General features: G+C 45.2%; 1 protein-coding gene across 1 annotated transcript; it reads right to left on the bottom strand.

Moving 5' to 3' along the window:
* Positions 1 to 9,620: 9,620 nt before the first annotated feature.
* Positions 9,621 to 23,026, bottom strand: CFAP20 (cilia and flagella associated protein 20). The gene is made up of 6 exons (XM_036751000.1): positions 22,730 to 23,026; positions 13,102 to 13,181; positions 12,509 to 12,620; positions 11,572 to 11,760; positions 11,080 to 11,190; positions 9,621 to 10,123 (listed from the first exon to the last, which is right to left on the bottom strand). The coding sequence occupies exons 1-6, from the start codon at positions 22,811 to 22,813 to the stop codon at positions 10,118 to 10,120; spliced, it is 582 nt and encodes a 193-aa protein (XP_036606895.1). The 5' UTR covers positions 22,814 to 23,026; the 3' UTR covers positions 9,621 to 10,117.
* Between the last annotated feature and the right edge of the window lie 257 nt (positions 23,027 to 23,283).

The following is a 23,283-nucleotide window of genomic DNA, read 5'->3' as shown; positions in this document are numbered from 1 at the left end:
GTAAGAAGAGCCATGATTCTACTGAAGATTCGTCTGATGCTCTGCGGCGCTCCCTGCTCCACACTGGTGAGTACAAAAACAAGTAAGAACTCATCATTTGGTTGCTATCATGGGACTGTGAAGCCACGGAAGGTTGGAGGGTTTGATTTATTATTTCAGCTCCTTGTCTGCACTCCATTATATACAATACTGTCAAGTACGGTTACTGAAATAAATCCCCTGTCTTGCTTCCCCAGCCAGTGAGAACCTCAAGGGGAGGCACTTCACTTTCTCTTATTTCCCTGCCCGGCCTGACACAAGCCTGAGGTCAACATCATAGGTATTCAACAGACTCATTGAAGGAAATGATGACTTATGGTTCTTTATGGTTGTGTCAGCCGCCATCTTGTGTGGCCCCACTGTGGTATAGTAGGGGTAAGACACCATGTAGTCTTTCAGCAGCAGAATCAGGGCTCCAGGTATTTCTCCTCCCCCACCCAAGATGGCACAGTATAATGCTCTTGGTCCAGGGTTAAGAATAGCAAGGGTAGGGCTGATACACATGCTTACATCCTACTGTCTCAGCTCTGTTTCCCATTGTGGCCCCAAGGTACTCTTGCCACACCCGATGTTGACCAAGCCTTCACCAGTGTCTCCTGCCTTTACTAGTAGCTATACAAGCACTTTGGCACACCTGGGAAGCCAACTGTTCAGAGGACCAATCTCCTCTCCCTCCCTCCACAAGAGGAGTACTCAAAGGGCAGGACTTTCTAAGGACTGGCAGGCCAAGGAGGAGGGATACATTGCAGTGACTGTTTTTCCCTTTCCAGAAAGGTTGTGCTCCGTCTCATCACAGGGTTTCCTAATTTGGGAGCTGGCCCTAACCTACTCTCTGCCACAGGATGTCCTCTGATGTTTGCATTTCCTAAGAATCTGGTTTCTTCCTTGGCTTCCTGCCCCTTCATGGAGAATTATCAGCGAGCGGGGTTGGGCTTCCCCTCCCTGCTATTCACAGTCCCACTAGATTTCCCTTCCATAGGGAATGATTCCATTCCTGTGTAAACGAGTGGCAGAATCAGGACCAGAACTAGCTATCCTGACTTTCAGCCTTAATTTTCCCCATATCACAAAACCAAAGGCACTCTGGCATGAAGAAACAAGGTCCAACATTAAGCATTAATGGACAGGATTTTCATAAACAGGCTTTTTCCAGAAACATCAAATTTAAGGAACTGCTTGTTGGGATTGAGACACATCATTGCCAATACCGGGGGTTGGGTGGGGGCCCGAAGTGTTGCAGATTAGCTCGATCCAGCCCTCACCCCCCACCCCGCCAAATTTATCCAATGCCCAATATTCTCTAGTTCACCTTCTGAGCATTACCCCCAATGCCTACAATCCCTTTCAGTTACCTCTTCCTGTGTCCCTGCCCAGGACGCCACCATTCTTTTCACCTCTGCTTGGGTGGTCTCCCCTGACCAGATCTCCAGGCCTGGATCAGTCTCACCGGTTAAGCCTCTCCCCATTCCTAACCCTGCCCCCCAACCACCTCATTTTCAGAAACAAGACAGAGGCCCCAATATGGTCATTCACTTTTCCTGGTCCAAAGCCAGCAAACCCAACTCAAAATAAATATTTCCATCCCATTCCACACAACTGTCTTCTCTGGGCAAGATAACAGCTGCAAAGGATTAAGAAGGAAAAGTTAAAAAGAGAGAAACCCCCAGCCCCAAAATTCAAAAAGTACAGAGGAAAATGGTCCCATTCAAAGATTTTGAAGGAAGCATAGGTCTTTCCTAACACAGAAGACCCTCAGATGTTGGAGCCTCCTAATTGGAACAATCCAATCTCCATTACATCCTGGAAGAGGGGGACCAGGGAGGTGTACCTGTTGAAGACCATCCCTTCCCTACCCCCACCCCCAATTTCAAACTCCGTAACCCAAAGACAACATTCAAAGGCTGAATATCAGCTTAGAGGATATGATCCAGAAGTTATCTCTAGGGAACACATATTAAGGGCAATGTCAGCCTTCAGGAAACAGGGAAGACCACCAGAGCTAAACTCATGCATCCTCCAGGGAGCTGAACTCTGACCTCTCCATGAATGTACAACGGCCTTTGACAAAGTGGTCTTTTGGGCTCTTTGGCACTAGGTGATCTCTAAAGTCCCTAGTCAACCAGCATTGATTTCTGCTTTCACAGATTCTGGGCAGTTTTCTTGTATTATTTCTTGCATTATGGTTTCAAGGTTTTTGACTGTTTTTCTTCTGGGAGTCTTAAATTGTCCCTCTGCATCCTGTCTTCAAGATCAATGTTTTGCTTATATGGAGATTGTGCTTTCTTTTAAGGTCACATGTATTTTGTTTCTTTTTCTCTTTTTTTGGAGGGGGGAAGGCAGGGCATTTGGGGCTAAGTGAGTTGCCCAAGGTCACACAGCTAGTAAATGTGTCAAGTGTCTGTGGCCACACTTGAACTCAGGTCCTCCTGACTCCAGGGGCCGGTGTTCTCTACTCATTGCGCCACCTTGCTGCCCCATTTTTTTCTTTTTTTTTTTTCCTGTATTTTGTTTCTATCCTTCACTTCCATGTATTTGCATTCACAATCTGTCAGTCTCTCTTTTTGTTTCTCTGAGAGAAGAGACAAATACACTCTGGGACTTACCACCATGGACTCAAGTATTAATTATTTCTACTGTGCAGGCCATAAGTTCTGCTTTGAAAATTTTTATTTCTCTTTTAAATCATTCAAGACCATTGCTGTGGGTCTATGCCTTCTTCCAAATCCAACTCATTTCCCTTTGTTGGGCAGCAATTATTCATAGATGCCTGGATTCACTCCCCAGCTCTAGAGGCCATTTCCCCTTGTTATTGATATCTTCCCTATCAGTTTATCTGCTTGTGTTCAGGGTCTTTAACTGAGTTTTTTTTCCTTCTGAGATCTCTGGGATTTCTGTCTTCCAGCAGCATTTTCCCTTGTTGTTCACATTCTGACTCCCTAGGTCTCTGCCTCCCAGGGATGTTTGGGAAGACAAAACCAGCCCCAACTGGATCCTGGGCTCTTTCCCTCAGGTTAGTTGGGGAGTGGCATATAGTTCCATCCTGTTTCACCTCCACCCCCACCCCCATTTCCCTCTACCCACCTGTCCTGCTCCTGCCCCCCCGGGCAACTAACATTTATTAAGCACTTCTTTGGGCACTGAGCTAAATGCTGGAGATACAAAAACGGGCAAAAACTGAGTCCCCCGCCTCACATTCTAACAGGGGAGAGAGCATGCAAACAATTATATACACACAAGACACGTAGTTCCCACAGGAGGTAATCTGAGAGGGAATGGGGAAGAAGGGTTAGGGAAAGACCTCTTACAATGGTGAGATTCAAGCTCAGTGTTGAAAGATGCTAGAAGTGAAGGGGGAGGGCATTCAAGGCATGGGAGGACAGTGAATGCACAGACAGAGATTGGAGGCAGCAAATAGGCCACTGCAGCTGAATGATACAATGGGAGGGAAGAAAGTGCAAGAAAAATGGAAAGGTATGAGAGGAGCAGGTTATGAAAAGCTTTAAATGCCCCAAAGGACTTTGCAATTTGATCCTGGAGGTAAGGGAATCATTGGAATTTGTGTGTGTGTGTGTGTGTGTGTGTGTGTGTGTGTGTTACATGGTCATACCTGCAATTTAGGAAAATCACATTGGCAGCTGAATTGGGATGGATGGAGAGATGAGAAATGTGAGGTAGGGAGCCCAACCAGCAGGTCAGGTTATTGCCAATAGTATAGGTGAGGGGTGGTGAAGGCCATGGTGATGAACCATGGTGACAGCTGCATGAGTGGAGAGAGAGGTACCTAGGTAGGAGGGATTGTGAAGGGAGAAATGAAAAGATTTGACAACAGATCGGATTCATAGGATGAGAGTCTAGGCGACTAGGGGAATGGAGATGCCAGTGGGGAGACTGGGAAGAGGGGAAAGACTTGGGAGAAAAGAGACTGAATTTGAGCTGTCTATGGGACATAGGATTGAAGATGTCCAAAATACAGCGATGATTCAGGATTGTAGTTCAGGAGGAATAAGGGCTGAATCTATAAACGGATTTGGGAATCATCAGCACAGAGATAAATGAACACATGGGAGCTGATGAAATCACCACACGAGATGGTATGAGGAGAAGGGCCATGGGGAAAAACAGCAAGCAAATGCCCAAAAGTACTTCCACCACAGAACCGATTTAGCCTTCTCTTGCTTCAGCAGCTTCCCCAGGTGAGGCTGGCTTGACCTGACCCATTCCCACTCCCCAGCCTAGCACAAAGCCACACTAAATATGTCATCACCTCTAGGGAGCTGCCAAATGACCCAAGGGAGAAAGAGACTAGCTAAAAGGCAGCTCTTCCGAGTGCCCTGCTCCTTCCTTCTTTATTGGCTCTTTCTGAAGATCGCCTCCCACCCCAGAACTCTAGGCCAGGCTCCAGCAATGCCCCCAGCTAAGGCTTCAAAGGAAAGCTTGGCCTTTGAAGTAGAGACCCTGCCCTCAGAGCCCTGATCAAAGCCTGCACACAGACAGACCAGGAAGGAGAGCCCTAAGCACTTGAGTGGTTTCCCTCCCTACAAGACAGGAAAGACTCTCCTCTCTCTCCAGGCTGTACAGAGCCCAAGGCCATCCCTAGGGAGGGAAAGTGCCAGGTACTACCACCCTTACCCCAGACTGACATCGAAGGAAAACCAGTTTAGAAACCATCCAGAACAGCCTGGAAGTGGAAAATAAACCCCTAAAACACAGTCTAAGTTTAGGGGTGAAAGGAGGAGGGGAAAGTCTCCCCCAGCTTTGGAACAATGGATGGCAGTTACTACTACTAACAGGGGACTGGCGATTTAGATGAGTGGGAGGTATAAAAGCCTCAGAGCTTTTTTTTAGTATATGCTGGGTGAGCAGGCCACTATCCAGCAATGTACTCCACTAAAAAACACAGGGTAGATACCAGAGGCAATATTTTTGTTGTTCAGTCGTGTCTGACCCTGTGACCCCAATTGGGGTGTTCCTGGCAAAGATATTGGAGCGGTTTGCCATTTCCTTTTCCAGTTCATTTTATAGATAGGGAAACTAAGCCAAGTAGGCTTAAGCAACTTGCCCAGGGTCACACAGCTAGAAAGTGTCTGAAGCTAGATTTGAACTCACAAAGATGAGTTCTCCTGACTCCAGACCTGGCACTCTATCCACTGCAGTGCCACCTAGCTGCCATGAGGCAACATGGCATAGTGTACAAAGCACTAGCTGGGGGTGTGGTAGTGGTGGGAGGGGAGTTTAATCTATGACTTTGATTTTCACAGTCCTGTAATCATGACCAGAGATTGACTCCAGTCACCTCGGCTAGAAAGCAACTCTCAGTAAACAAACCGCCAGCCTTCCTCTCCCATCCACACTGTCTGATTCAAAGACCTCCCTTCCTTGGGGCCAGAAAACTAGGGAGACCCAAAGCCCCTGTGGCAGCATGAGCTCTGCTATTAACTTCCAGGCAGAGGGCGCTGCTGGTCTTAAGACAACTTCTATAGACCCAAGAGACAACCTCTCTTCCTCAAATCTGATACGGTCTCAGAGCTCAGGACAGACCTGACACACTCCCACTCTCCAAACCAGCAGCACAAAGTCATTATTATGGATCTACCATCTAGAGGTGGGTGGGGCCAAGGGGGAGATGCAAGACTGGAAATTAGGGGTAGATAAACAGATTTGAGAATCATGATTATTTGAACTCATAGCAGTTGATGGGGTCACCCAACAACAGTGAGAAGAGGTTTTTACATTTTTTTTGTCATGGTCCCCTTTCTCAGACTAATGGTTTTTTAAAATCAACAACTGAAGGAAATTTTAAATTTGAGTTCTAGTGAAAACAGAAGTCTTTTTTCCTTTCTCCAAGTTCAAAGACTCCTCATAATCTATCCACTGACCACCTGGGAGAGGGGTTTCCATTGACCCTGATACAGGAGAAAAAAAGAAAGCCAATGACAGACCCTTGGGGGAGGCCCATGGTTAGGAAGAGAAGATGTAATCTGCAGGAAGGTTCAGAAAAAGAAACTAAGAAAGCATTCAGATAGGTAGAAAGAGGGCCTAGAAAAAGTAAAACATGGGAAGGAGAGCATGCATGCAGAAGGTGAGAAGCAGAGTGTCAAAAGACAGCAGAGAAATCAAGAAGGAAGAACAAGAAAAGGCTGCTAGATTTGTTCATTAAAAGATCACTGGAGAAAGCATTTTCAGTTAGATGATGAGGTTGGAAGCCAGAACGCAGCTCTGAAGCTTCTAGTGATAGCCCAGGCCCCTCTGAAAAAAGTGCATTTGTCCCACTCACAGGCCCCAGAGGGGAGCTGAACTAGGGATGTGACGGGATTAGCCCTTTCCACCTGGACACTGGCCTTGGCTGCCTCGGGAAACCCTGAAGAACTGCCCGATCCGTTGTTTCTGCCATACCTTTTCCCTACCTCCCCCATCCCCAACTCTATGTGCTAAAATAAAAGGGGCGGATGGGCAATCTTGGCCGGAATCCAAGGGGACCCTTGGTTTGGGCCAAATGTCTTATTACTGCTTCCTACACAACAGCTACCTAATTTATTTACAAACCTCAGGAACGGGTACCATTTTATTTTTCTGGGTTTTTGTTTTTTGCAGGGAGGAAGGCAGGGCAATTGGGGTTAAGTGACTTGCCCAAGGTCACACAGCTAGTGTGTCAAGTGTCTGAGGCTGCATTTGAACTCAGGTCCTCCTGACCCCAGGGCCAGTGCTCTACTCACTGTGCCCCCTAGCTGCCCCAGGAATGGGCACTAGTTTAAATGACTGACACTTGACATTTCCTGTCAGTCACTAAACAATTAAGAAGGCATGCTAGGCCTCTTCACTCAATAAACTGGGTTTTCTCCTGGTTCTCAGGTTCAGTAATAATCCCTGCACACTTACTTCACAGGGATGTGAGAAAACTGCTTTGAGTGCCACATACATGAAGTACTGTCTTCCTAACCTCTGACTTGTGAATTCTTAACCATACAGAGTTATCACTCAGTTACTCCCTCTGATTTCACGTAAAACTTTTGGGTTTTGCCTTTCAAATATTCTTCTATGTTTTGGTTATCTGTGTCTTAGCCTACTATATAGTAAGTTCCATGAGGATGTAGAACTTGTACTTAGGTTATCTCGACTTTCTCATTCCCCCGGAGCCTCGTTCAGCACAGAAGTGCATGAGGAATGTGACCTCTCACCCTTCCAGTAATTCTGATGAACTGTAAGCCTGCAGCTAACCCCGCTATCCACAATCACACCAAAATCTACTTGGGCCCCATCTTAGTATCTACCAACCATCTCTTAAGTTCCTCTTCCAGGACCTGACAATGGCAATCTGGCTTAGCCACAGTCTCTCCTTTTACCGTCCACAGCATTGCCTATTACTACATTACATGGGAAATTATATCAGTCCACTACAACTTGTTCAAGAAAATAGTACGTTTCAAGTCCCTGACCCTGTGATAAATACGTAAGAATTCATCTAACTCAACGGTCTCCATGACGCCAGGTCTCCCTTCTCCAATCCCCTTTACCTGGCAGTCAAAATAATCTTCCTAAGGCCAAGGCCTGACACCTTATTCTGACATTCAAAAACCTTTCATGGCTTCCTAGTATAGCCTCTAGAATATAGCACAACAGACTTTCACCTCCCCTACAAAGCAGAGTCTGGCCAAACTGGCCCACCAGCTGTAGTATGAAGTGAACATAGGGAACAGAAGCCCTCATTTCCAATTTTCAGAATCCTCAGTCTGGTCCGGGTGCTGCCTCTTCTGTGAAGCCTTCCCTGATTCCCCCAGGGCTCTTTCCTTCTAATTTCCCCAAGTACGTTACCTTCACCTCGTCTTTGTTCTGACAGTAACTCAGGTTGTTTTATCCTCATTTGTGTAAGGGCTCTATCTGGTCTCACCTTTACACCCCAGGCAGTTTCTAAAGAGCAGGGACCCATATAATATTGCCCCTTTAATGTTTGTTGAAATGAACTATATGGTACTTTAAGGTTTACAAAGTACTTTCCTCAGAGTCCTTGGCACAGGGGTGGGGAACCTGTGGCCTCAAGGCTACATGTGGCCTTCTAGGTCTAGGTCCTCAAGTTTGGCCCTTTGACTGAACCCATGGAATAGTTTCCCAGGAAATCGAGACTAAAGTAAATTCCCTTCTCTCTCCCAGACTCAAGCCCTCGGGAGCATTTTGCCCCTGCTCCTCACCCCTAGCACTGGTCAAGTTGGACAAGCTCTCTCTCTAATCCCCAAGGCCATCCAGCCTAGAAGAAGCCCAAAGAGCCAGGTGGCGGCAACTCCAATCATAAAAGAAATCCGAAGTGGAAATTAGCTTGGGCAAATAACCCTCCAGGTAGAGCACAGACTTAGACCTCTAATGCCTCTTCCAGCCTGAAGTCCGATGCTCTGTTAACAAAAAGGTATTCTCTGATATTCAAAAGCCAAAATCAACTCGGTTCTCTTTCACCTTCCTCATTCTGAAGGACCCCCAACTAGCAGAGGCGTCCTTGCCCCTCCGAGGCCACTTGAGATAAATACAGCCCATCAGCCTCCACACTCCCTTATTCCCTCTCTGAAGGCCATGCAGAGACGAGGAAGTCAAGAGCTGCCCCCCTCCGCACCAGCAAGGATGGTGAGGTCATCCCTATACATAGTGGGTCACAGGGTGTGGAGGGAGACAGGCACTCTCTGTAAGAGTGGGCATGACTGGTTCTCCTGCCCTGGATTTCCAGAAGGCATCTAAATTGAAATGAGAGGAATGTGAACCCATTTTTGTTTGACAAAAGCCTCATTCATCTGACTACCCCCTCCAAAGCCCAGAAGAGGATTTTCACTTACAGCAGGCAGGGTCAGGGGATCGTGCTACACCCATTTTCCCCAAAGACGTCCACTGCACCTCCACGAAGGGGACAGAGGGCCCAGAGGCCTGACTTCGCATGGTACTAAAGAGTGGAAAAGTTGGGAAGCACTGCCATTCTCTGACAGAGAGCTACAGGGACCAGGGTCAGCAGGGACTGCTCTTGGAAAGGCAGCCAAAGCTCTCGGACACTAGAACACTGAGAGGGACCCCAAAGGAGAGGCGGCGCCAAGGCCAATGGTCACAAGCACAGGATGAGCCAATGCCTGCCTAGAGCCGTTCCCTGACAGAGAGGTATAGGGACTGTGGTCAGTGGAGACTGCTCTTAGAAAGGCAGCCGAAGCTTTCGGAACACTAGAACACCAAGAGAGACCCCCAAAGGAGAGGCAGCGCCAAGGCCAATGCTCACAAGCACAGGGATGAGCTAATGCCTACCTAGAGCCCTCTCGAGGGTCACTTCAGAGGTAGGATGAGGCCTTATTTTGGCTACATGCTCTGGCTTTCAACAAGGTTGAAATGATGTTAGCTGAGGCTAACGTCTGACATCTGTATCTCTTTCTTCTTTCCAAAATCCAAACGACTAAATGCAATACTTCCAATCTGGCCACCACAGGGCAAAACCAAACCCTCAGACAATGTCCACTGACAATGGTCTCAGGAATTAGCTTTTGAATTTTTTGGGGGGGGAGGGTTAAATCAGAGAGAAGAGAAAATTTCACCGTTCAAAAAGGTACAGGCTAGAAACAAACTTAAAAACAGAATAAAACATTTTATTCACTTCAAGATTGTAAGTATTCCATATGACATACATATATATTTAGATAATATATAAAACAAAAAGACAAGAAACCAGTAAGAGAAAATATTGGAATGGATTTGCTTTACAGGGCGCACTTAACTCTGTAATTTCATGGTAAATACCACTTCCGCTTGTCCTGGGATGGGCAGAAAGGTAAACTCCCGTGCTGGGTTATCACACAGTGGGCAGGTTTTTAGTAAAGTGCTGGATAAACATCCCGTGTCCAGAAACTGCTCATCTCCCACTACACTTACAATGCAATTACGGAGTTATTACATGGTTATTGGTGTCCTAAAACAAGGGACACCAAATTATTACATAAAAGGACCCTATCACAGTGAATTTATCTAAATATTTCTGTATTTCACATTGTCCTCCAGCTATTTTCCTTTTTAAATTAAGCATCAGGCCCAGGGCTTATTCCTCATGTTGTGTTCCAGTACTGGGTTATTGCTGGGGGAAGAAAGAAAAAACACATATATGACATATACAAGCACCATTTAAGTGACCAAGCATATAGAGAGTTCTAAAAAACCCAAGCTGCCTGACCCCATCACCTCTGGCGCGACTTGCCCAGAGCATGGAGGGCAAGCCTAGCTTATTTGTCTAGACAAGTGACTTAGCATGAAGGGCCCCTGCTACTATACAGAAGGAATATGGAGACCCACATGCTTTTCATTCTGGATTAAGCTGTTAACATAAATTACATACTGGTGAGAGGGGCAAATTTTCCAGGCTTTAGAGAAAAAAGTCTTTCCCCATCTGAAAAGAGTGGTAAGAATGCCTGCGTTTGTCTTCTGGGCATGAGACAGGAGACCCTCATCAAGTGAGGGAGAGGAGGAAGAGGGCCAAGAGTTGAACATCAGTAAGCTCAGCCGCCCTTCCCACCCACTCCCCCAAGTTCCAACTTTTAAGGGTCAGAAGTGGCCTGACAGTGATGCTACTAAAACAAACCTGATTCTCAGACCATCCCTGGCACATCACTTCATCTGAAATCTTATGATCAAAGGGCACTGAGAATCCTTTTTTGGCCATGCCTGTGATTTCGTTAGTACAGGGATTGCCTGGTGAGGACCCTCCCTGCACCACCCCCAACCCTTCACCAAGACAAATCTGCAACTGCTCAAGGCCCTGAGAGGTAAGTGACCTGCCCGGGGGTCACCCAAAAGGTCTTCCAGGCCCTGAGGCCATAATGCTGCCTTAATGCCACAATGCAGTTTTGCCATTCAGAACCAGTAAAAGTAAAGATTCTTATTACTAAAATCAGTTTGGAGAGGGCCTGCAGGAAGCAGAAATACTTGCACTGATGGAGCGGAATCTTAAACTAGCCTGAACACTCAAAATACCCTTTCCACAACTCCTTCTCCGTTCTCTTGCGGGGGGGGGGGGGGGGGGGAAGGCCAGCTCACCTTTGCCTTGTTCTGAACAGGGAGATAGAGCTTGAACTCAGCTGGGAGCTCATCCTCTGAGTAGAGTCTGTCTGAGAAGTAAACTCGCCGGATACGACAGTTCGCGTGGATCTGCAGATGCAAAACTTCATTTCAAAGGATAAAAAGGTGGCCCTGTCTCTTCTTTCTTCCTCTTCCTGACTCCTAACCCTTCTGTGGGGGTGCTACATTTCTACTCCTCTGGAAACAGTTTGGCTCTAAAACAGATCCTGGCCTCAAATTAATTTCTTTTATTCTTGGCCTTGTCTCTCTCCAGGCCCTCTGCTTTCCCTGAGAATTCAAAACTGCCTTGCTTGCTCTCCCCACCCCCCATCCCACTGTCTGGGTCTCTTAAAGGCAGAAGCCCCTTGAAAATGCTTGACACTAGTTCAGGGTCCATAGTCAGGCCTAGAAGACAGAGCAGATTCCTTCCCTGGGGCTTTTCTGATTTACACCCGGGAAAAGAGGGCATACCTGCACCCTGAGGGTTTCTATGTAGTTTGTGCCATACGCCCTGCGGGTGAAGTCGGACAGATTGAACTGGATCTGGTTCCAACCGTCATCCAGCCGCATGGGCATGGTGCAGATGAAGGGCTTGACTCGAGTGGTGCTCTGGTAGTTACTGGCCCGGAACCGTCGACGCACATTCTTGTCATCCAGAACCTGTCATCAGGTGAATGGGGCAGGAGGGAGGGGAAGAGGAGAGGAAGAAAGTGAATGGCCTCTTAAAACAGTGGAACCAAAGCCAGTGAGGCGAGCTCCTGAACACAAAAACTGGTTTTCCCACAATCTGAGCGTGGAGGAGAAATGAACAGCCCAGAGAAAGTCCATACTGGATACAGATGGCCAGGAAGTAGCAAGAAGTTTATCCTGTCAAGTGGCCAAGACAACACCATCTGCATGTGACATCATGGGAGGGGGCACGCAGACCACAGGATGAGTTCATGAACCTTCTCTCCACTGAACACCCAGTGAAGAGCTGAGGCCATCAGTAACCCAGTCAAGAGCTATGAATCACAGAATGAACACTGACTTCTCCAGCAATTAATTCCTAGAGTTCCTCTGACCAAACTTTAAATGCCTTGACTGTTATTTCCACATTCAGACCACTAATATCATGTAAATTCTATAGTTCAGAGGAAATAAGACAAGACAAAGAGAGAGACACCCTCCTGATGTGAGATATTTCAGCTCTTCCAGCAAGGAACCAAGGCAGGAACTTTTTTGCTTTTCTTCCTATTTCCAGGGCATAGCACAGTGCCTGGCACCTAGAGAGTGCTTAATCAATGCTGCTGCTAAGGGAGAGAGGATAATTCTCCTTAACCCAAGGCAGTAGAAGCACTGTGTTCTTGTGCACATGCACGTATGTATACATACATACACATACACACACACATGCACACACACTCACCTGCACTTCAAAAGTGAAGTACTTCTTCAAGTTTTTAATTATCATGACCAGGAAGGGAAGTTTGATGCCCAGCGTCTTCTTTGGGTCCGCAGGGCAAGTGATATATGTAGTACTATGGAAACAGAGGATACAGAGAACAAGCCTGGTTACTGTCCTTCCCCACTGCTGGCCGGATTCTCTTCAATCTGTCCCCAGATGGATGAGCCCTGTGTCTCTGCAGCACAGAGGCAATACTCAAAGAAAATAAACCAGAGACTAGATTGAGGAAAACTCAAGGGAAATGACCTCATCTAGATGTCTCAAGCCAGTGCTTAAGAAGGTCCCTTCAACCTTTTGGAGAAGTGGTTTACGCTCCAAAAAAATTTGAAGTAATTGCCCAGCTTACCAAAAAGATTGACCTTACTCAGAGGGATACTCAATAGAGGTCCTCATCCAGACCTGAAACCACAGAGCCACCAAACCCTTCCCCGACATCTCCACAGCACTAAACACTCCAAGTCATACACTACAGGGAGCTGGGCCCACACTTTCCCTTAACCCTGGTCTTTGCTAGGGAACCCACAGTACCCAATTTGTAGCTTCAGGCAAGCTACCTGACATTTGTCCCTTCAATCTCTAGCACCAGGGACTGGATGTCATTATCCGTGATCCTTTTGATGTGGCCATTCCGTACCTAGTGACAGAAAGGAAACGAAATTGGTTAGAACTGAAATATCAGGAAATCAGTACGACGTGGCAGGAGGGTGAGGGGAGCCTTTGAGGAAGCACGGAGCATTCTGAGGAGCAAAGGGAGGCCCGCATCTATGGTTTACCGGCCTTCCGTGCATCACTGCTAAGAGGACAGAGCAGCTCCCTCTACTAACAGAGTCCCAAACACCAAGACAGGGACTGGGGAGTCACAAGAAGATCAGCTATATGCAACAAGCCCAGTCAAGAAGCCCAACCTTAAAAAGGGCAAACACCATCCCACTCTTTTAGACACAGTGGACTTTGTAAACACCTGGCATATCTGAAATGATTCTTATCAATGTACCACAACAAAGGATCGAATAAAAAATCGAGAACAATCAAAACAGAAAGATTTTCCTATGAAGATGTATTTTCTTAAAAAAAATCAGGACCCTGGCCTGCACAGATGAATGTCAAAAGGGACTACGTTTATAAAATCTCTAAGGGTTAATGTGACTCAAGTCACGGAATAGCAGAAATGGGGTCACCCTTAAAGTTCAAAACAGATGTTTTTTGGGAAAAAGAAAAAAATGACATGCCTTAAAAAGCATACTATATACATTCCCAGATATGTCTTCCCAGACCATACCACATCTCATCTCCATACCTCCAAGTATGGTTACCAGTCTGTACACTGTACAATTTAGTACCTGACGACATCTAGTCTTTTTTTTTTAACACTGTTTCATGTACGTAAGCATCATCTTCTCCAAAAGACTAATAATGGGCAGCAATTGAGTTATATTCTTCTTTCCCACACTTCTTTGCACACACACTTGGTCAATAGTAATCCCTATGGCTAATAATACTAATAGCTAATATTTAGAGCTTTATGGTTTACAAAAGTATTTTTACAAATATCTAATTTTAAAAATGTTATTCTAGGAAATAATTATATATGTGTGTGTGTGTGTGTATATATACACATATATACATATATGTGTGTATACATATACATACACACACATATGTGGGTTCAAGAAGAGGGGTTTAAATAAACTCCTAAGACTGACAAGTTATTAAAGGAAGTTAGAGATGTTTAGTAGACGCCCAAACCTTTCAGAGGTGTCATGGAGAATCATCACGTTTTCCTAAAAAACTCCCTTGGCTCAGTTCTATTGACAGAAAGGTAGAAGAGACCCTCCACCTCAGCAAAGACAGCACTTTCTACACTCTCTAAAAAGCAAACCCCAAATTGCTCCTAAAAATGAAGCTGCTGAAGGTTTCTGGTTAAAATCACAAATGGTTCAGTCTCCTTAGGACAAACCAACATTGCCAGATCTCCTGTACTTTCAGGACCATGGCTGCCTCTGGATAAGGAACAGTCGAGCTCAAGATGCAGACTTGAGGGGAAGGAGAGGGTCTGGAGTGAGGGATGACTGTTTTGACAATCATGGAACATGCTGGGGTGCCATTCACCAAGAAAACTACCCCCTCATCGATGCTTCCAAAGACCTTCATAAATCAGTAAGGAAAGAGAGACCTTCATTTAAGTAACACAATCATTCTTAACAACCTAACTTTTGGACATTTTGTTAACATAAATTATCTGACAGCTGATTAGTAAAGTTGGTAGGACTAATTGGAATTATATCCTCAGGGCTTCTAGAGCTAGCTACTGAAAAGCAGCCCAGTATTCCAATGTCTCTTTTTTAAATCAACACATCCATAACAACAAGTAAACACCTAAGATGGTTTTAAAGTTTGGCCTTTGGGAGCACTTAAGTAAGATATCCTTGGCCACTGGAGCCAAAGTCAACAAAAGCAATAAGGCTTCTCTTACTTAGAGCTTAGCATTATGCCTGGCACACAGAAGGTGCTTAATAAATGTTTATTGATTCACTGACCCACATAAAGCTGTCAGGCTTAAGGATCCTCGGGACACAGAACACCCTGCCTTTTGCCCACTCCCAAGTTCATAGTAGATGACTTCCCAGGAGTCCTCCAGGACACTGAAGCCTCCTAGGGTTTCCAGAATAAAAGCAATGCCTTCCACTGCACACAGAAGCCAACAAACAGGAAGCTACAGCTAGCCAACTGCATTCCGATATTTCTGGTTTGGCTATAACTTCCTGAGGGACTTTGGGTGATAACCCTGACAAGTGACACTTAGAATCCAGCTGATCAAGATCTGAAGACAAGAAAGGTTCTGGAAGTGAAGCTAGCAGAAGAGTTTTTGTTTGAGGACAAGCAGAAGGGGGTAGAGCCAGACACCATCTCCCAGGTCCCAGTCATACAACCTGGCTGCTGGCAGGGTTACCTCAACCTGTCCTGATGAGTTCGGTTTCATCTCTGAAGGGAGACTGGCACCTCCTTCTCCACTGCCCATTTAATTCAAGAGTGCTCAACTGAAATGGAGAATGCTGATGCCACTTAGTAAAGGATTTCTAAACGGAATTCAAATGACTAAGGTTCATTAGTGAAAGCTTATTTCCTCACTTCAAAATATTCCAAGAACTGCAGAGGTAAAACTGACTAAGACTAACCTGAGAGACAGCCATCATGGCAAAGTGGAAAGACTACTGGACCTGGAGTTAGGAAAACCGGGTTCCAATCCCACCTAAGATCTTCATTAAGTGTGTAACCACAGGCAAGTCATTTAACCTTTCAGATCCTGAGCTTTCTGATGTGTCTAATATGAATACTCATACTCATGATCTAGCTCAATGTGGTTTTAAGAAAGCCTTCTGTCCACCTTAAAGTGCTATGGAATGTGAATTAGTACTAACTAGTAAGAGGAAAGGAGAAAAAGGAACAGGAAGAAACCTACCAAATGACAGCTCTCCAGGATTACTAGTTTAACTGTATCTGCTATTCTCTGCTCTACATACTGGAAAAGAGGGTTGGATTTGGTTCCAAAGACATGGATTTGAACCCCGTTAACTTAATAAGCTCGTCTAACTTCAAGTCACTCAAATTGCCGCTCCCTCCCCGCCCCCACTTTTGTCACCTGTAAAATGCTGGACAAAGCCATGGCTAAGGACTCCTTTAGTTCCAAATCTATGATCTTACTATCAACTGTGCAAAAGACTAACTAAACTGACCTCCAAAGCAATTGGAAAAATTAGTTACCTGCTTTGCCCGTTAATTCAAAAATAAGATTAAGAGTCGCATAAGGAAACAACTTCCAAAGAACACCTTTATATCTCCCTCAGGGGCACTAATATGCTATTGGTTCTTGGAAAATATTTATTTCTTTTCTTAAACTCTTCACAGATCAGGTCACTGAGTTAACTTGCACCAAAGACAGATCACTCATCAGTTAAAACTATCCATTCTGGAAGCAGTTTTTCTGACTCCCTCCATCTAAATGACTGACTTTGAATTTTTTGGGGGGGGAGTTGCCATACATCATTTAATTTGAAGACCCCAAGACCAGAAATGCAGTGTGGCAAATTAAATTTACTTTGCTAACTTTTTGATGCACTTTGAAATAAATTAGAGATACCCCACATATCTTAAAACCAAGTCTTCAAATCATTTAATATCACTTAACAGTGATACCCAACCTTCCTAATGCCAACAAGAGATTCTGTCAAGTTGTACGGGAGGAAAACAACCTTTAAACTCATATCTTGCAAACAGTCCCGTCTTTGGATAACAAGTTATGCTAGAGCAAACAGTGGGAGAACACTGATTTTTAAAAATTTGACCACCAAGGAAGGAGGTCAGTAGGAAGGGAAAAACAGGAAAAGGATCTGTTGAATGCTTTGCACTTATAAAAGTACTCTAAAAATAAAATCAGTTGAATCTACTCCACATATTTTCCCCCCCTTGCTTCTTCTTTCTAGCCCCACCCAACTCTCCCAGCAGCTGAACCCCACAGCCATCCAAGCCAACTAAATGACATGTTCAGATTCACGGTCAGCCAGAATCAAAGTCCCAATAGAAGTTAGCCCTAGATTAGAGCCTGTTCAAATGAAGAAACATGCTGAGGGAGACCTCTGCAGACAGCTAGGCATCATTACTTAATAATTACTCAGGGCACAAATCTAACATGCATTTTCACCTTGCAACTCTTCAATCAGCAAATATAAATAATCAGATAAACCACCCAGTGCAAAAGAAGCTAACTGGATTTTTGCTTCAGAAAGTAAAGGCCAGCCTTGTGAGGTTATATATCCACGTGACAGTTAACAAGATTCTCGTTAACTTACGGTAAAATCTTCCTAGTTTAGAATGATAAGTGTTAACTTAGCAGAAGTAGGTTTCTTAAAGAAATCTATTTTGCTTTCACATAATTAGAACGTGCCTGGCCTTCCTCTGTATACAGGCTGCTGAAAACCTGTTTATACGGAATTTTGGTTCATTTACCAATTTGGCCAATTATTTCCCCTGTGACTTTGTGCAGGTCACTTAACCCTTCTGAGCTTCCGCGGCCTCATCTATAAAATGGGAATATACTCCAATTCCTGACCCCCCCCCCCATCAGTACAACATTTGATCAAATGTCAAACACTCAATAAATGCAAACTGCTTTTAAAAGTACATAGTGATCACTATTTAAAGGTGGAATAGGGAACTTTTTCTATACTTTAGAGGTAAAAGAGAATTGGAAAAAAATATTTAAAATATCCATGCATCTGCTTTTATGAAGCAAAACAGAAAATATAAGACACTACTCATTAAGCATGACCAAAAAAAAAAAAGGCCACCATGGTCTTCTGTTCTATATCATGACCAACTAAGGGAGAAGAAAAGAGGGGGAAAACCAATTAGAAAAAACACTCAGACCCAGTTGGAGCAAATGGGCCAGAAAGACCTTCATGGAGTAACAACTCCATCTTGTGGTTAAGCATGTAGCACTTTCACAACTACAGGCATCCTTCAACTTCCCACCTGCAATTAAATGAAATTAGTATCTTAACTATTCACTATTTATCAGGTAAGAATTAACTCTGTTGGACTCAGAGGTTTAAGACATGATCTCTGATCACAAATCTCTGCAAATTTAGAACAAAATATTTTAAACTTTTTTTATCCAATAAAAATAATGTATATGGTGACCACTTATTGAGATTCAGTTAACTGGAGTCTGAACTCGGGTTTTACACCTGGGACTTAGATAGACTCAATACTCTTAAGGAGTCAGAACACATCGTCCTAGCTTGATTAGCTATGAGTAGTTACCAAAATAAGTTTCTGAGTTTCTTCTTCTAGGCAGGTAACCGCCTCAAACATAGTAACAAAGATAAGAATGCTAACAAAAATGATGATGTTATTAATATCCTCAAGAAAAAGCTACACCATCAAGCGGGGGTTATTTGTAGATGAAACAGATGATCTTGGAGAAAGCCTTAAATGAAGCATGAATTCTATCAATGCTCTCCACACTTCACATTGAGGTTATCAGCCAGAGGCCAAAGTACCCAGTTCCCTATGATGGGCCTAACACCATACCAAAGGAAGAGAGAAACTAACTCCATGAACAGCTTAAAACAGCACTAAGACTTCTGGGACACGCTCTATTAATAAGGGCAAGGTGTGATTCCCATCCAGTTCCCTCCCGCTTCTACTAGAAGTAGATCTCAACGGTCTATCAGGGTTCAACTATAATGAGCACAACTTCCTCCACAAGCAGAACCACCTTCTCCATCCAAGGGGAATCTCCTCCCATGACACTGGCAAACATCTCTGGTGAGCATGTCTTGCTGTAAGATGCTGACACTCAGTGAATCAGCTACCACAGAGGAAGACAGTGTGTAACTGATCTGCGCTAGTGGCCATGATGGTGAGATCTCAGTCCGTTGACGTATGTAAGTGTTAAATGTTAATATAACTGCAATCATGCTCTAATTATCTAAGTGGATATTTACCAAACAGGTACAAATTCAGGTCACGTACCAGCTCTTCCATGAGCTCCTCACATCTCATTCTTATTCCTGATACAGGACTATTTTCAAGATGTTTTCGATTTCAACATGCTTCCAGAAATCCAGCCTGTTCTGGCCATGGCACTGAATCAATGATTACGTATATCCTCTATAATCTTAGTATGGTTATTCTATGCACTCAGCTCTCTGCACGCTTAGAGCTTTAAAAAAAAATCCCCAAGTACTTTTAAATCCTGTATATTTAAAAGGGTACTGTAAAAACACTGAAAATTTTTACTGTTGTAATGGTCTTTTTCAAAAAGTTTTGTGGTTCTAAAAGTTTTTTATTAATGTGGATATTTTAGATTTATTACATTCATCTGTTGTTTAATTTACCATTTGTAATCCTGGTGGATGTAGAGATTTTGTGTGTGTGTGTGTGTGTGTGTGTGTTTATATCGTCAGGGTATTATTATCTGACCTCTAGTGGCAATGTTACAGGACGCACAGTGCACCATGGTAACTAGCTTTTATAATTTACATGTAAACATGTTGACTGTCAACATACTAGGATGTAAAAAGTGAAACTCAAAGGAACAGGATCTGAGGGGATCAAGCCCAAAATAAAAACACTGAAACATTTCTCTAACAAAGATTTCATTAAAGCTTTTTGTGGCCTTGCCCCCACCAAAATGCTGAAACTTCCAAAACCAAGAGGGCTCTTGGAACTTTCCTCAAGCTCCCTGACATTCATCCGAATCTCTCTCCTTCCCACAATTTTATTGCATTCTTCCCCTCAATTCCATTATGTGCACACTTCTAGTCCAACAGTTTCTAAGCTGGATAAGCTAACCAGACCTAGCTACTTCCTGTTATTGGCTCACATCTACCTCTCTCTAATTCACTGGTAACTAGGGGTACATCCAGCTGTTTACTACTAACTTTTAGCAATAGCAGCATCGATGGAATGAATTCTTACATTAGTATAAGAAAGGGGCTGGTCAAATTTCACATGCACAGTCCTATCATTTTTAAAGCTTTTCAAATCCCTCTCAACTAGCATTCACATACAAAGATGATACCTCTGACTCACCGTGAAGGAGAATGTGTACAGTACACAGTTCAATGAGCTGTCCTAGGCCATCTACACTTAATTTCTTTAACCACTCTGTGACCAAGAATTTGTATCTAACAAGTTCTGCTTGCTTAGGGGACCAGAATTCTCCTCTGTGCAAAGCAAAATGAACCAGATGAGAAACAAATCTGCAAGCTTAATTTCGGTCACATCAAGCCATCCCAGGCTGTGCACGTCCTCTCATCAGTAGTACAGTCTGATGCAGACAACCAGGGAGTAACAACCATAGCAGTAATTGAAAGGAAATCTGAGACAGATCAAGGAGACTGTAGAATACTGTTCCAGCATGGATCATCCCATGGATTCAGCTACATAAATCCAATTATATACCTCAAAGCATAACACTGGACTGTGAAAGCCTGATGTAACCAGGTGCACCTACACCTGTGAAGCCGGTCTGAGACCTGTCTGTGGACAACAGCATTTGAAAGTGGTCCTACTATATTAAAGTAGATATTCAGTCTCCCTAAATGTTGCTTTTCAATATGAAGTTTGCTCAAATCTACAGAAAAAAGCAAGATTATTCTGCTTGAGCAAAATCAGAGAAAGTTAAAGAAAAACAAAAAAAAGGACTACAAAAATAAGTTTCACATTTTTGATGAGAAAAGTTTCTGAGTGAGGACAGAGACCATGGATGTGCACATTCACTTCTCAGGGATCCCTGCTAATAGAGGGGGGCCATATTGTGTATAATCTAAATCATTTTTATTTGCCTCAGGATGTTTATTTTGTATTTACGTTTGCATATATGTGAGTGACATTCTGGGGACACATATTCAAAACAAAACAAAATCCACCCTGTGAAAACCCAGCCAAAGAAAGCCGGAGCTTGAAGCTTCTCTTCCACATCCTCCAGCTCCGTCCTCCCAAGCCGATGCAACAAGCAGTAGCCATTCAAACCGGGTCTTGCATTAAGCTCAGAACTTACGCCCTTGGTGACTTTTTCTTTCACCATTTTCCTTTTTTTTTTTTTAATGCAGACAATACTAAGGCACAAATGGTTCCGTTCAGATCCCCAGCCTACAGAATCATGCAATCGAATAGCAGCGGAAGAGACCTTAAGAGTCCCCTATTCTAGTCCCCTTGAGTTAAGGACGAGCAAACTTCGTCTTGCCCAAGGCTACTCGGCTAGTCAATTGCGGAGCTGGGTCCCGGCCCTACGTTCCCAGAAACCAGCCCCTTCCCCTCCTCCCCTTCTCAGGCTAATTCCACTGCACTTCCCAGCTGCTCATCGTAAAACAGGTCAGCCTCCAGTTATAGTTTGGGATTATTTCCAGAATCAGCGAAAAGCAAGGAATAAATAACTGAAACCCCTATGTAGAAAGGGAGAGAGTTGGTTCCAACCTGCAATTTTATAAAGATAGGAAAAGCTATGCAGAAGAAAGCCCAATAGGAACTGGGGGCTAAGAAAAACACCTAACTTGGACCGTGACCATTCAGGATCTCTTTCTTGATCTGTAAAATTAGGGTACTGGACCAATCTCTAACCCCTACTAACTCTACTGCCAAAAATGACTAAAGGCTGAGAAAAACACTGCCGTCTTCGACTATGTCAAATGGCCACAAGCTGAGCCCCTCCCCCAAGGGGTATGCTAGTCACGACAGGCAGGGAATAGGAAGGGGCCTCCAAGATCCTCTGGTCTAATCCCTTCACTGTCAGACAAGATAAGTAACTTAGGATCAGAGACCTGGAGATGGAAAAGATCTTAAAAAGGCACCTAGTCCAACCTTTTCATTTTAAAGATGAGGAAACGGAAGCCCAGAGAAGTTAAGGTACTTAGTGGAGATCACACTGGTGTTAAAGGGAGGGGGAATGTGCAACGAGCTCTTCTGCCTTCACTGGACCACAATGCCTCCTTCCACAGTTACCTGCTCACTGCTGTATGTCACATCTTCTCCAACCATCTGGATTATAAAGCTTCACAAGATGCCACGACCACAAGATCTTCCCTCCCTTACCAAAGGCTGGATAAGTTACACGCCGACTTTTCATGCTATCTCCGCCCATCTCCATCCCCACCCTTCGGGAGGCAGAGTGAGCAAGTATCCTCATTTACAGATGAGGAAACCGAGGCATGAAGAAAGTAATTACCACGGGTCATAGATAGACTTAAGAAGTTATTAGTTATAAAACTGGACTTTCTCAGACCTCAGAAAGAATTCTGGGAAGGCGAGGTTTTTGTGGGAAAGGGGGAGTGGACAGGATGAGGGAGGTGAGAAGGATGGAGGGGGATGAAGGAGGGGATGCAGAAAAAGGGGGCCAGGAGGATGGAGAGAGAGAAGGGAGACTGAGAGGATGGAGGAATAGAAGGATGAGGGTGGTAAAAAAGAATGGAGAAGAGAGTGGAAGATGAGGGGATGGTTGGGATGGAGGGGGGATGGTAAGGATGGAGGGGGATGGTAGGGCTGGAGGAGGGAATGGTAGAGATGGAGCGGGGAATGGTAGAGATAGAGGAGAGGTGGTAGGGATGGGAGAGGATTATAGGACTGGTGGGGGATGGTAGGGTTGGGGGGGAGGGGCCGGGGGTCCCCGCAGTCCCGCACCTTCTTGTCCCAGATCTGAAGGGGCTTGCTCCCGATGCTGTAGAGGATGGAGAGGAAGCCGCTCTGGAAAGTGTTCTTGAACATCGCGCCGGCGGCCGCTCCGGCCTCGCCCTCCACGGGCCAGGGCCGGCCTAGGCCCCGAGGCGGCTCCGCGCGGGGAGCTGGGTGCCCGGCGGCTCAAGCGGCCGCGACGCTGCGTGCGCGGCTCCCAGGGGCCTCCGCTCCAGCCGCCGCCTCGGCAGCGTCTCGCCCTGCCGGCACCACAGCCGTCAACCGCTGCTCCCGCTCCGCCTCCGCCTCCGCCGCCTCCTCCAAGCCGCCTCCACAGCAACCGCCGGTCGCACCTCCTGCTCCCCGCCACCGACAAAAACGCTCAAGTGGGGCGGAGCGCCGCGCAGAGAGATCCTTCCGCCGGGCCCCGCTCGACTTCCGGCGCCCAGGGATCGCCGAGGACGTGAGGGCCCGCCCCCGGCCCCGCCCCACGCGAAAGAAGCCCGGTTGCCAGGGAACTACTTTTTTTGGCATTTGACCGGCTCGACTGTCGGAGGCACAGT

This window comes from Trichosurus vulpecula, chromosome 3, assembly GCF_011100635.1.
Source record: "Trichosurus vulpecula isolate mTriVul1 chromosome 3, mTriVul1.pri, whole genome shotgun sequence".
Taxonomy (NCBI): domain Eukaryota; kingdom Metazoa; phylum Chordata; class Mammalia; order Diprotodontia; family Phalangeridae; genus Trichosurus; species Trichosurus vulpecula.
The sequence above is the reverse complement of the archived record's forward strand: the minus strand, read 5'-3'. Positions and strand labels throughout refer to the sequence as shown.